At 42.8% G+C, this 14,975-nt stretch overlaps 1 protein-coding gene across 1 annotated transcript in view; it reads left to right on the top strand.

Annotated features, from left to right (window-relative positions):
* The window catches only part of patj (PATJ crumbs cell polarity complex component), a 137,855-nt gene that overhangs the window by 3,534 nt on the left and 119,346 nt on the right, over positions 1-14,975 (top strand). The window contains exons 4-12 of the mRNA XM_034703343.1: positions 4,036-4,245; positions 4,351-4,490; positions 4,655-4,832; positions 10,384-10,512; positions 10,876-11,124; positions 11,438-11,540; positions 11,808-11,896; positions 12,035-12,164; positions 13,415-13,540. Of these exons, the coding sequence (XP_034559234.1) occupies positions 4,036-4,245; positions 4,351-4,490; positions 4,655-4,832; positions 10,384-10,512; positions 10,876-11,124; positions 11,438-11,540; positions 11,808-11,896; positions 12,035-12,164; positions 13,415-13,540 (1,354 nt within the window). The remainder of the gene's footprint in view (positions 1-4,035; positions 4,246-4,350; positions 4,491-4,654; positions 4,833-10,383; positions 10,513-10,875; positions 11,125-11,437; positions 11,541-11,807; positions 11,897-12,034; positions 12,165-13,414; positions 13,541-14,975) is intronic.

Here is a 14,975-nt window from a genome sequence, read left to right as displayed (position 1 = left end):
AGGCTTTGAGCCTCCTAGCCAACAGCTACAGTGTTCCCGCCTGACAAGCATGTCAGATATGCCTCACATAATGGAAGACTCGTAATCTTAATATCTTCGAAATTGCCGCGTTTGAAAAAAAACAAAAAACCCTGTACAGTGTGTGCGGATCGAGAAATGAGCTATCCAGACTACACTTGTCTTTTGTACCAGGCTGTAAACATGTTTATTTCTGCTGTAAAGATCAGCTTTTTTGAGTTTGTGTGTATGTGGTTTATGGTACTTCCGGAGCCAGCCTCAAGCGGATCCTCGATGAACGGCAGTTTTTAGCACTTCCATATTGGCCTCATATTTTTAGACTGGAGGTTGCCGCTTGAGCGCAACGCATCAATCAGCATAGAGCAGATTAAACAAGACAGGAAGTCAGACACTGAAACATCATTAAGACATTCGGTTGATTTGCAAAATAAAACAATCTGTGTTGACGCCAGATTGTATTTCTCTTAACTTCAACAAAAAAAACGTCATGATGAGCGGAGTTAACCGGTCAGAAGTGTTCAGAGGACATGGGACTCAAGCTGTCCGGCGCTCCGTCCTGCATCCTGAAAATGCAGCCGTTGGGGGTTGATGGACGAGAGAGCATGAAGCTAAACCACAGCAGAGCAGAGACAGACCAGACAAAGTTCATGTGGAAGTCCTGCGTCACAGTTTTTCTGTGAATCTACTCCCAAGGGTAAACGTAACTAAGTGATTCTACTGTTTCAGCCATTACAGCCTGTGTCACATCTGCAGGCTGCTGGAGCATTTTGAAACTTTACCTACTTTTTTTTATCATTTGAACATCAAATACGTAAAAAGGAATAGGGCCCAGGAGTAAACGATGATTACCCTTTTAACCAGGAGCTGTGATAGTATTATTTTGGTTTGGTTGATTGCAGCCATTACAGCCTGTTAAACTGCTGCAGGCTGAGACTCTGTTGGTGTGTGTTTCTCATTCAGACCTTCCATACACTCAGAAATGAGAAACACCGGAATCACTTTTAAAAGGAAACAAACGATGTAAATGAAGCCATGTTCGTGAGCTTGTTATTGTTATGCTACATGACATCAGCAGGTGTTTCTCCCCCTCTGCTTGCTCAGTGTAATGCGTATTATTAGTGTATAACCAGCTGTGTCCAAAGCCCTGCAGACTCATTAAAGTTTACCGTCTGATCCGACATGTGTAACTCCGCCCGCGTGTCGACAGCCTATCAGGAAGCAGCACCGTGCCGCCTCCTGTCCAACACGGTGACCTGTCAGTGGGGCTGAGCGGGGACATTGACTCCCCTCCACGCCTCCATCTGTATGCAGCTCGCGCTTGCTCTGACGCCGAGCCTTTACAATAAACAATCTGCAGGCCAAATTAAGATAATGGCAATAACTGACGCTGGGCTTCATATTCTAAGTGCTGCGAAGGTCAGAGCTGAGTCTATGAATGCGTCTGTGGGAGCCGATGGAGGGTATATGAAGCGGGGACTTCTCTCTCTTTCTTTATTTATTTCCCCTCCCCCTCCTCCCTCCTTCCCCCGGCTCTCTGCGGATCTATCAAGCTTTAATATCTAGTGTCTTGGTTTGAGTAACGGCCTTGTCGAGGCGGTATTGATGAAATGGCTCGGGATCCTGCTCCGTCAGCCCGGCCTAAATAAGCCGCAGACTGATAAGTTTCCACAATGTGAGTGTAAAGGTCATTAATACATTACCTGTTCAGAGAGTGAGAGCCTGCAGAGGAATCTATTGATTTTCTTTTCTACCACTCTCCTCCCCACTTACCCCCCGGCCTCTCTGCTTCATTTTTTTACCTCCATGTCTTTCTTTATTGTCGACAACGTCCTTGCATATAAGAGCACCTCTCTCTTTCTCTTCTCTCTGCATATGTTCCCCTCTCTCTCTCGTCATGTATTAGCATTTTATACTAAAGTCCAAGTACAGTTACTCAGAAGTAATGTTTCCTGCAGTAAAAGTTAAACATCCAGTCTCGGAAGCATCCTCACAGAGTAAAAAGTCTCCCTCAAGGACGTTTTTTTTAACGTTGTGGAACTTTCTCATTTTGCATCTATGTCTCCTCTGTCCTCGCGTCTCTCTTTAAATCCTTGCTGGGAGATGCTAGTTAAGTTCTTTGCTTGTTAAAAAGACAAATGTTTGCTGCTGTATGTTGAGAGCTGCACAGAAAACTTGAATCTGTTTTCAGGTGAATGTGCTTTGTAAGAAAGCGTCTATGACCTGGCAGAGTTTGTGTTTTTGAATGTGAGAAGACGTCAATACTCCAGAGGCCCAAAACCACATGTGAGCTTTGTTTTCATGAGCTCAGAGTAAAATGAAGACTCGAGTCTGACATGAAGATTTCAAGCTTCGCTCAATAAATCACTATGAGCTCTTGTTCTCTCTCATGGTTTGTAGTTTTTGGATATCAAAGTGTTAAAGTAAGATTGCAACCATGATATTCAAAATGTGTCCACATGCATTGTGAAGGTCTCAGATCCTCTAATGGCTGCTTGTAGCAGGATAACACGTTGTGTCACAGAGCGAACGTCACCTGAACACCTCGTTGAGGTCAGTCATCTTCACAGTCATCAACCACACACGGAGGGAGGATGAGGGACAGGAGGGTGCAGCATGACTGTTCAGCTGACAGATTTGCTACTAAAGGTTACGCCTGTTTTGGGTTAAAGGGAGTCCTACCTGATAAAGAGACCATGTGTGTACATGTTTGAAAGTGTTCCTGCAGTAGACTTTAGCCTGCAGATCAACCTCTGAGCTATTTTTTCACTATATGTCAACAAATCAGACTTTTTAACCAGTTAGAAAACCAGTGATGGTCGGCTGGAATGACGATGAAAAGGTCCAGACACAGACCCTGATCCTGTTGAAACAAAAAGAGCTTTGATTCAAAGGGAGAGGAAACACACAGAAGAAAACATGTGGACGCACATTTTTATTTTAGTATGTTTAACACAAGCGGCAACCTCCGGTCTAAAAATATGAGCCCAATGCTGAAGTGGTAAAAGCTGCAGTTCATCGAGGATCCGCTTGAGGCTGGCTCTGGAAGTACCGGGAACCACACACACAAATTCAAAAAAGCTGATCTTTACAGCAGAAATAAACATGTTTACAGCCTGGTACAAAAGACAAGTGTAGTCTGGATAGCTCATTTCTCGATCGGCACACACTGTAGTGGGGGTGAATTTTTTGAACACGGCAATTTCGAAGATATTGAGATTATGAGTCTTCCAATGAGAGGCACAGATGACTTGGTTGACAGTCAGGAACACTGTAGCTGTTGGCTAGGAGGCTCAAAGCCCGCCTCTTTGCGTCACAATCTCTCGACAGCAGCAATATGGCTGCCGCCGTCGATCAGCCTCAAAACAGAGCCTCAGAAACAGATGGGTGACGTCCCGGATACTACGTCCATATTTTATACCGTCTATGGTTTAACACAGCTAAGAAAATGTTTCATCACTGAAGGTGAAGTTTGCTTTAAAAATAATCTTTTTCAACAGCTTACTTTAAAATATAACCATTATGAAAAAAGAACATCTCAGTTTGAAGATTTCATCTGACAAAAAAGTGCAAGTGACACCCATTCCTTACAAAAAGTGATCCATACCAGCAAGCATGTATACAAACAACACTTAGTCAAACCTTTGTATGTGCCTTCAAACAGGCTGAGTGAAGTGTTGCTTGTTTTAAAAGTTGTTCCTCCGGATACGTTTCTGCAAATGTTTGTGATCTGGTGACACCTTTATGGAGCAAGCAGGAAAACATAAAAGATAATCTCATCCCTATGATGTCTGCAGCGTCTCTGGTTTTGTCTCTTGATAATGTTTTGCACTAGTACTTCAGTTCTGAGTTGTGACTCAGGTGATACGCAGATGATAGTTTGCTATTTGTTTGAAAACATTTTGTGATTATTGAACAGCTCCACACTAGCTCTGCGAAACATGTTCCAGCTCTCACATGACCAAAGTTCTCCTCCTCCTTCTCCTCCTTCTCCTCCTCCTTCTCCTCCTCGGTCTGTAGCTGAGCAGCATGCCTCCCGACGCCTGCAACGACATCAGTTTCTCCAAAAAGGGTCAGCTGATCATGAGTGCTGTTAATTCACCCAGCAGCTCGGCCCCGCCCACACTGTCCGCCTCCTCCTCCATTCTGACCAACGGCTCTTCTCTGCCCATCCATCAGACTCCGCCCTCGTCTGACTTCCTGCAGAAATGGCTCCACACTGCTGCGAAGGTGGGTGAAGCTCAACACTGAGCCACACCTGCATTTCAAAGCATTATGTGTGTGTGTGTGTGTGTGCTCGTCCATGTGTATTTATGTGTGTTTGTATTTACGCAGGGCCGTCACACAGAGCGGGTCAGTCTGACTCGGCCTCTTTCTGGAGGTCTGGGTTTCAGCGTGGTGGGTCTGAATCCAGCAGGAAGCAGCAGTCAGGGAGTGTTTGTCAAACAGATCCAGCCTGGAGGCGTCGCACACAGGTTCAGAGTTTCCGTCCTCCATAAAAATCAAGCACGGTCTCAATTCAAGTTTCAGAAGTTTCAGGACATATATCACAAATACTTAAACACCCTCTGTAGTCTATGAGCGAGCTGTCTGCTGGGCATTTTGTTAAGTTGTGGCTGATGTCATGTCCTGGCTGTAGGGATGGCCATCTCCAGGAGAGGGATGAGATCCTGGTGATAAACGGGAGTCCTCTTGAGGCAGGGATCAGCCAGCAGCAGGCCCTGAACCTCCTGCAGCAGCCGGGGGAGACGGTGGACCTGGTGGTCGCCCGGGACCGCCAACACAATGCATCATCACCTCCCGCCGCCATCAGCACAGTAAGAGACATCTGAAGTTCATCCAAAAACACCAAACTGTTCACCCCGAACACAAAGACTACTTTTGTTGCTTCAAGTGATTTTACACGAACAGTGTTGCGGTTATTCAGGAGAAGTTTCACGATAACTTTTACTGAGTGATTTTGACTACAGGCCTTTTAGTTTGTATTTCAAATTCACACCAACTATTCAACCTACATCTGCGTGAAGGTGAACCTTTGATTTTTCACTAAATTTAGGTTGATGAAAGTTTGCATTGACAGAAAAGACTTGTTATTTCAGAAGGAACATGTTAATAAGTTGAATTTGGAGGTGTCTGTTGAAGTATCTTTCGATTTCTAACAGAGGAAGGCTAACAGTTTCCACCTGCTTCCAGTCTTTGTGCTAAGCTAGGCTGACAGCTTCTTGACTTAACCCAACACATGGAGACACAAAATTAAACTCTCTCTCAGAAAATGAGAATAAGGATTAAAGTTGTAATTTAAATACATGTTTCATAAAGTTAAGTATATTATAGGAATATTTCTGCTTCATCTCATGGGTTCCAGACTGAAAACCAAGGTCTGTACATCAGTAGATTAAATAAAAAATATTTAATTTGACATGTGTTTTAATCTAGATAAATTCAATTTAATTAGATTTTTGATTCAATGACTTTATTTCAAAATTGTAAATAAAATAAATATATTAAAAGTAAATTGAAATTAAATACTTAATGAATAAAAGATAATAGCAAATACAAAATATATAAATAAAAGATTTATAAAATAGTAAATAATGAAATATGAAATATGAGATTAAAAACAGATTTTTTTTTTTTTTAAAAGGTAAGATTTGTTTGTCCCTTTTGAAAAAAACATTAACAATTAATCTCATCATCTTATCAGTTACCTGTATTTTTTTGTTGCAGACAGTTTGCTTCCTCCGCTCAGTCTGCAATAGATTCTTAAAAATAAAGATGCAGTATAACTCCAGATGGGAGGAAAAATTCTGACCCTAATCTTTAATTCACAGTGGATTTAAAAAAAATAGAAAAAGGGCTCTGATGTAAAATAAAATTAATTCTGAATCTTAAGCATCTGTTTAAGGAAAAATAAGCTCATAATATCTCTAAAGTTTTATGAGCCTGACTGTTAAAGCCCACAGTAAATGCAAAGTTCCTGCTGTGTAGTTAAAGAGACCGTTATCTGATGCATGCTGAGCAGAAAAAACCCAAACACTGAAGTCTGAGTTTGCATATTTGTTCACTGTTTTATGACTCAGAATGAAGTAATTTTTTAAGGCAGCAGCGGTGCAGGGGTGTGAATCATACCCCCCCCCCCCCCCCCCCCCCCCCCCCCCACACGCACACACACACACACACACACACACACACACACACACACAAACACACCTTCCGTCGCTTGGCTGTCACTCAAAACTAGCGCTGAAGCGAGAGCGTCAATCATAAGTGGAGGTCACTTTGGGGCCTCGTTTCTGTATCAGAGTGAGACCTCCTGTTTATGACGAGCCGTAAGTCTGCTGACATTCACTTGGATGATTTTTATGACCTTAAAGCCTGTAAGGAAATCAAGTTAGTGCTTCGCTCGCAGCATCGCTCCTGACAATATGTGTTTAGGTCTGAGAGGAGGCGATCAATGAATGTCGACATGACGGGCGAGTCACAGACAGGTGGGGTGGAGAGAGAGAGAGGATGGATGCAGTGATGGAGGGACGTGGGAAAGTTATCAGACTTCACCTGAGATGAAGGGTCAAAGGTCAGGCTGAAGATGACTTTACCTGTGAGAGTCTTGGAGGTGAAAACAAAGCATGAGGATTTATTTAAAATTCTACAGCTGTTACTTCAAAGGTGTTTAAAATAAAGTACAAGTAATGAAAGGCAAAACAATCAGTGTCACCTTATCCGTTGTTCCTGCAAAGGATTATGGGTTTTGGAGTGTTTTTGAAATATGGTGTGGCAGGTTTTCTCTTATGTCTCATATTTTATCAGAATGTGCAATCAGTCACTGATGAATATGGTCAACGTAATATGCTGTACTGGTGGTAACCGATAAGGTCCTGCTCTGTGACTTGCTCCAGCACTGCCTACATGTCCCAGGATGCATTGCAGCCAAAATAAACCTCCTCTGTGCTCATATTTTAGCCTACTTCTTCTGATAGAAATCATCAGGCCATTGCAGCGTGATCGCCCTCTTCGACAGCCATCAAATACGAATCAACAAATGTGAACTAATGCAAAAAATGAGGAGGAGAAACAGTTAAAGTAATAGTTGTATTTAAAGAGCAGAAAGAAGTTTCACAGACTCTGTCAATGAGCCAAGTGAGAGAAAATGTTAATGTTCGCCTGAGTTATTGGCTAGAGCAGGTGACATGAAAATGTTGGAGATCTTTGACATTTGAATAAGAAAATAAAGCAGAGAGTGAGAGACGATGTGGTGATGGACCGGAGCAGGTCTGGACTGTTAATGTGAGAGGAGATCACAGGTTAGCCTCAGCCGTAATGATTCTGCCCCGCTCTATTGTCGGGTCATTATCACACAGAATTACACTGTCCCTCTTGTTTGTTCCCCTCCTCCTCTTCCTCCTCCTCCTCCTCCTCCTCCTCCCACCTCATTGAATCCAGGCCACGTCCTGCATACCAGGCCTCCGATCCTCCTGCTTTTGTTTTATTCATGTCCCATCCCTTATCGAGGTCACGTTTAATGGAGCCGCCGGCATAAAAACACAATTCTGCCCAGAGTTTTATTGCTGCTCTCCTGGCCGGGCTAACTATTTGTCTCCTTAAGCCCAGACTCCTCTGTTGGGCCGATGGAGGCGGTTCAGACCCGCAGTCACAGCCTGTGTCCTGCCCCGACAGCGAACCTCTCAGCACCTCGCTCTGCAGGAATCTGTGCCGTGCTGACAGGAAAGATGTCGCTCATAAAGACGCATATAAATCAGGGAGTCACAGATGATTTTACAGCTTTTGTCTATTTAGCGCATATTTTCCCTCCGTGCATTAGGACAGCGTGTCAGTGAACGCACTTTAGAGTTTAAAGTTAATTTATAGCTCTCTTAAAAATGATGAAAAGCAGAAAGAAAGGAGATAAAAGGTAACAGATTGAGCAATTAAAGAAAGCTGAAGGGGCTTTTAAAAACGCCTCGACTGAGGAAATGAACTCAAGAACAACTGCATTAAGTTTATAAACTTTTACTGTGGACTCCTCTCAGTAATCAAAAGCTGTGTTTGCGCTGCAGTCACTTTCCCCTGAGACCAGAGACCTTTGGGGGTACACTGCGTAATTATTAACACAGGGACCAGGGTCTAAATCAAGTTTGTTTTTACTCCCCTAGATTTGGAGGTGTATTTCCTTAAAAACAAGGGAGCTGTTGGGGAGCTGGTCTGTGCAGAACATTTCTGATTGGTTGAGTGGTCAGTGCATTTAGATAAACGGCGAGGAAGCTGGAAAATTGACTGTCTTTCTCTGGCACACTGTCACAAAACACTTTTCTTGCAGATTTACCTGCATAAACTTAAAAAATCTGCAGATTCAGATTTCAGTACTGGAAGTGTCCTGGTGCATTTTTTTTACTACAAGAGTCTAATTTAGTAGTGTACTGCAGTTTGCTGGATGCAATTAGGAAACCCACCAGTGGTTATAAAAACATAAATCTAACTTTTGTATTAAAAGATGTCTGCATGCAAGTGCAGCAAAAAATCAGCTCTTAGATTTGTTTCCCCACATGACTCAACTCTTGTTCCTCTGGTTGTTTGTCAGACTGTTCACAAAGGCAACGCTCAGAAAAAGAAGTCTTGGTCAGAAGTTCTTGACAAAAAGTTATCCGTCACTCTCAGATGATTTATCATCAGAAAACAGCTGATGAATTTAGAGATTTTTTAACCAAATGAGTCATGAGTGGTTCGGAAAATCTTACTAAGAGCTGAAACAGTTCGTAAGTTGCAACAAAGAACAAAAGTTATACAGTCAGACAGAAATATTGAGAGTAAATATTGAGCAGTAAGCAAGAACGTGAAAGTTTTTTAGTTTTTCCGTGTCACCTTTCATCTTGTAAAAAAACTTTGCATTAAAATAGCAAACCAAGTGAGGTCATTTTGTCATCCAGTGCTGAAGAGATGTTGAAAGGATGTAAATAGAAATATAAGTTTGTACCACCACATGTGTAAAAAGAGCTACAACTACAAGTCCAGCATTTAAAGATGAGTCAGAGTGGGTTGAATAAGAAAAGGTTGGTATTGAGAGTTGCAGTAAATTTGTTAAATATTTAAAACTTATGAGGTAAGAAATAAAAGTTATCTTTCCACCAAAAATATATGGGACCTTTAAGTCCTAAGAGCATTATTAAGAGGACTAAAAGGTTCCTCTTACAAATCACTGTCTTTGTTTCTGCTTAAGTCTAAAATCTGCAAACACTCCAATTATTCACAATATACACAAAATATTCAGCACTGCAAGTCCCATTCCAAAGTCACAGTACCATCTGAAAGCACTACCCCTAGAGCAGGAACCCTTTTGGGGGTGGAGTTAAGTCCAAGGAGCTTAATTTAGACCCTGGTCTGTGCAGTAAAAAAGTCTTACACAACTTGCTTTCCCTAAGCTTCAAACCTGTTTAGACCTCAGTCAAAGAAAGACAACAATATGCTAGAGGTACCTTTAGTTCCTGGAGAAGAAGCACCAAGGAATAAAGATCCTGGTGCATTAGATGGAAACACAACCTGAAGCACTGAAACTCCCTCCCCTTTCACACTGCAGCTGGAGTGTTTCCAGGGACGTTTTAAAGCGTGACCAAACTTGAGACAGCTCTTACTCGTACTTGTTCACACTGAACTCTCAGATACTGAAATTAGATCGATTTAACAGGAACCAGAACTCTGTAGTACTTACATCATTCAATCAGTAACTGAGCCTAATCTGCAGTTACATATCCTCTGCTGGGAAAGGAGGGAACCTTGTCCTCCTCCAACAACCTGCGAGGAGGAGGAGGAGGGGAGGAGAAGGGGGGAGGAGGACCGTGGAGGTTTGTTTCATTAGACAGAGGAAGACCTCCTCTATCAGATCAGCACTGTAATAAGAGACCAGAGCACCTGTGATCACAGCCACCTCATAAAGACAAACTGTTTCTGTGTGTGTGTGTGTGTGTGTGTGTGTGTGTGTGTGTGTGTGTGTGTGTGTGTGTGTGTGTGTGTGTGTGTGTGTGTGTGTGTGTGTGTGTGTGTGTGTGTGTGTGTGTGTGTGTGTGTGTGTGTCCATGCTGCAGCCCCTCATTGATCAGCAGCTGGTATCAGACAGGAGGAAATGCTCTCAGCTGGTAATTACCTGCAGAGGTTTGGTGTAACGACCTCTCACCTCAGGACAGATAGCCGGCCGGCCGCTCAGTGAGCCGGCTGTTGAGACACCTCGAGGAAACACACTGAAATTAAACTCTCACAAGAATAACAATCCATCTGATTGTAAAATATGTAAAACCAGAGCAAAGGTTTACACATTCTTGTCATGTAATATGTGTAATGTTCACCTTTTGTTAATGAAATGAACTCTGTGACACGGTGTAGGAACAGTGGGGTCACGTTGAGGAAATCGAGCTGGTGAATGATGGATCTGGTTTGGGCTTCGGCATCGTGGGAGGGAAGACGAGCGGTGTCGTGGTCAGGACTCTGCTTCCAAACAGTGTGGCTGACAAGGTGAGATATCTTTGTTCTCTTTCAGATACGGGTGTGACTTACTGTTGCAGCTATGGTCTGTGTGAACGGCTCAGACTGTGAGGTAAAGATGCAGCTAGAGGTGAAGTTGAGAAAAGTTTTATGTGCAGCAAGTTTCTGATTCCTGCTGATTTTAATGGGGGACAAGTCAAGTCTCTTTAGAGTGGAGGACACAGCGTCCATGATTTCCAAAAAGAGTTTTGGATTTGGATTCATCAGAGTTATTCAGAGTCTAAGGGCGCCTGCAGTCAAGAGAGGGAGTTTACCTCTGAAACTTGACAGTAAACCAGCTTTAGGACTTTACAGTGAAGCAGCTAAAGAGATAATTATTCCTCCTCCAATCAGGATGGGCGACTCAAAACCGGTGACCACATCCTCCGCATCGGGGCCACACCCACCAGCGGCCTCACCAGTGACCAGGTGGTCAAGGTGCTGCAAGGCTGCGGGAGCCACGTGAACATGCTGATTGCGAGGGAACCCAGGGGTCAGAGGTCAACTGCGCCACCTCCTCCACCACCTCCAAACTCCGCCCCGGTCTCCTCCTTACCCCCCAGACTCCCCGACCTGCCCCCCCAACGCCGGCTCAGCAAGACGGTGAGCAGGCAGAGGATCAGTTATTTTATCTCATGTTTCTAAGTTTCTGAAGTTTTCATATATTATACTGTTTTTAACTTTAAGTATCATGTTGTGTTGTTTTCCTTTCATATCAGTATAGTGACAATAAAAGTCTTTGTAACTTGTATCAGAGCATCATTTCAGATCATTGTTTATTAGTTTTCAAACACAAAAAAACGTGGATTGAAGAGTTTTTATCTTGTTACTTTTTGTGTTGTTGGCTGCTGAAGAGCTTCAGTCCAACCAAGCTAACATTTGTCCACTCTGTTTGTGTTTCTCTGTTTGCTTTCAGCCCAACCTGGAGGGATACGAGATCCACGAGGTCTCTCTCACCAAGAAGGAAGGACAGAGCCTTGGCATCTCCATCGTCGGCTATAATGCGCTGACCAGCCAAGGTAGGAAGTAAAGACTTTAATAAATTCAAACACTGCAAAATACTTATTCAGTGCATGTAAAACAACACGACCACCCTGTGAAAGAATGGAAATGTGGTCACAGGTTCAGTCCCAGGACTCGGCTTGAAGCAAGTGACACAAAAGAGTGAAGTTATTTCATCACTGCTCCTGCCACAGTCCCAAAATTAATTTAATCAAGTAAATCTGATCTAAGCTAAGACATTGCACATCTTCTCCAGTTAAACCTGAACTCCATCTCTCCTTCAGATGCTGTGGGAGTCTTTGTGAAACACGTGGTTCCTGGCAGCGCTGCAGATCAGAGCGGAAACATCAGGATCCACGATCGCCTGATCGCTGTACAAACCTTTTTATGTCTAAACACAGATCTAAAATCATTCTATTTCAATGAACTCTGCTCAACAGAGCTGTATTGTATATCCTGTTTGATCCTTTTATACCTTATTAGTTGTTGGTCTGTCTATCTGTCTGATCAGCTGGATGGTGTCAGCGTCCACGGTCTGACCAATCAGGAGGTCCTGGAGGTGATGAAGCAGACAGGTCAGACTGTCGTGCTGTCTGTGGTCCGGAAGAAAACCCGAGCTCAGGAGAGATCCCTGGACAAAGGTATATACTGTAGTGTCATCACTTTAGCGTGTCTCTGATTGGAGGAATAAGACTTGTTGCAGCTGCTCCCTGTCTCCCCTACTATAGTTTTTTTATATTTAACCAAATGCCATAAGTTAAATCTCCATCCAAACTGATTGCAACTACATTTTGAGGAAAAATTGAAATGATTCTTCAAAATGTATTTCCAGTTAAGATTGTTTGAAGTCAACAAAAGGAGCTCCAAGCCACCTACACTACTAAAGGCAACTAGTTTGGCAGTATCATTGTGCAGGGTGACATTAGTCAGTTTCTGAGCAGCATGCTGCAGGATGCTGTGTTTGAGGCAAATTTCATAAAGCGCAAGAAGCTGCTCTAATCTGGAAGAAAATCAGTCAGTTATAAGGCTGCATGTCTTTAGAGAATATGACATTTAGGAGAGCAAAATACTGAAAAGGTATCATGTTTTAACTTTTATAAGCTAATTGCATATCCCACACTAAAGTTATGTATTGTATTCAAACATTAAGAGAAGTTAACTGTGTTGAACTTATCCGAGCTCGGCCTCCTCTCCTGTGTGCAGCCTCTCCCGGTCTCTCTCAGATTAAGATGACAAATATGTTTTCAGTTTGGTGTAATTTTCCCAAACTGCACAGAAAGCTGTGATTCCTCCCCCACCAGCGTCCAGAAAGATTAATTCACCCGCTTCAGGGTCATTTTTTGTCTCGCGATCGGCCTGCGGTCTGCACTGGTCAGCCCGCAGGCCGGAGAGAAACAAGAAGAGGAGAGCAGGACTCTTATCTGCTGCAGACGACTTTTATTTCATTACTGAAGAAAACAACAAGTACTGGTGACCTGCTGAGTTCAGCCTGAAGTCTGAAGCACCCTGCTTTTTATATTCTGGTCATTTCTGAGGTTCTCTTATCTGCAGATACTTATGATAAATGTGACAGGAAAACAAACACAGTTATACAGATCATAAGCTTTACCTCTGAGTCAGGAGGTCAGAGGTAAGAGCACCTGGGTCTGAACCAGGATGAGCAGGGTGTGAAGAGAGGCCACAATGTATGCAGGACTGTTGGACTGCTCGAAAACACACATTGTGATTCAGTGTACAATATGCTTGTTCCTACATTCATCTACTCTTTGTGTGTGTGTGTGTGTGTGTGTGTGTGTGTGTGTGTGTGTGTGTGTGGTGTGTGTGTGGTGTGTGTGTGTGTGTGTGTGTGTGTGTGTGTGTGTGTGTGTGTGTGTGTGTGTGTGTGCTTCAGTGGAGAGGGAGTCGTCTTGTGTGTCTTTGAGGAGGTCGTTGGATGTGAGAGCTCGGTCGTCTGGGTTCAACTTCATGACGCCAAATCTTGAACAGGGATACCTCAACACAACACAGCCAGAGAGGGGTGAGTACACACACACACCACACACACACACACACACACACACACACACACACACACACACACACACACACACACACACACACACACACACACACACACACACACACACACACACAGACTGTTGACACTTTCTTCAACCCTTTATGTGTTTAGTGTGATATAAGATACAGTGACATCACCAGCACGAGGGATATGCTAAAATCTTACAGTTGTCTCCAATGTAAGCCTGTAATTTCGGTTATATGTTGTGTCTAAGCTGTAGTTAAGCCTCCCTCCACTAGCTGTTGCTCTGGTTAATGTCTGCTGCCATAAGGCTATAAAGCTCTACTACCTGGATGTAAACAAGCACAGATGACAGAAGATGTCGCCTGGTAGCATTGTGTGGTTTGCCAGTAAGTTGATTTAGTAAAAGGAGATAAAGTTGTATGTAGGCTGTGTCTAGTTAAACTGACATATAACCCCTCAACTAGAGCGATTAGTAAACAGTACAGGCATGTGGACATTAACCTGCAAGGAGGACGGAAGGCTGCTAGCTCTGCTAGTGTTAGGCACACTTTGCAGGCAAATGTTACATAGTTTAACTGCAGACTCCATGATCCTATGTTTAGATGTGTTAAATACATGATGCTTGGTTTTTTAGTCTGAATTTAAGTTACTATTTAAAGACATTATTATTTGCATATTATCTCGAATACTGTCTGCACCTATATATCATTTGCACTGTTATCTATTTTCATTTTCATTGTCCATTTTTAAACTGTCACTGCACTACCTGCACTGTGTACATAGAATGTTTTTATGGAACTGTATTTTATTATATTTTATTGTATTTTATATTTAAATTTTAGATATTTAAAAGCTGGAAGAGAGAAACAGCATCTTGTTTTTCCTGTATGTCTCGTATGTACAGTGAAAATTGACAATAAAAACCTTTGAATCTTGAATCTTGAAAGACTAGGAAATCAGAAGCTTCAGATCATCCTTCACCTGTACCTTTCTGAAAATAGGTATCCTTGCAGTAGCCGCTTCAAAAGGCTTAGCATGAGTGTCATTTTCTTTGTGACAGCTGTTCGCTGTCTGTTATTGAGCATAGTTGAACAAAAGAGGCATGTTTTGGAAAAAAATCACCTTTTTGGACTCAATCTCTTGACCAACAGGAGAGGAGAGATTTTCACAGCAGGTTTTGCAATGATACGGTCAGAAGTTGTCTGGATATTTGGCTGGGTAGTTGTAAAAACTGGATTGACTAAACCAGTTGGGCAGGGCAAAACCCAAATTGACATCCCGATGTATATAATAGAATGTATGAAATCCCATTTAACAGCCTGAAATTGACTCACAAAGTGGAAATTAAAGATAGTGAACCTTGTGGCCAGACCCACGCCTCAGTTTAAAGTTAACAGTCACAGTAATAAATGATTGTTTCCATCTTTGT

This window comes from Notolabrus celidotus, chromosome 2 (assembly GCF_009762535.1).
Source record: "Notolabrus celidotus isolate fNotCel1 chromosome 2, fNotCel1.pri, whole genome shotgun sequence".
NCBI lineage: Eukaryota > Metazoa > Chordata > Actinopteri > Labriformes > Labridae > Notolabrus > Notolabrus celidotus.
The sequence above is the reverse complement of the archived record's forward strand: the minus strand, read 5'-3'. Positions and strand labels throughout refer to the sequence as shown.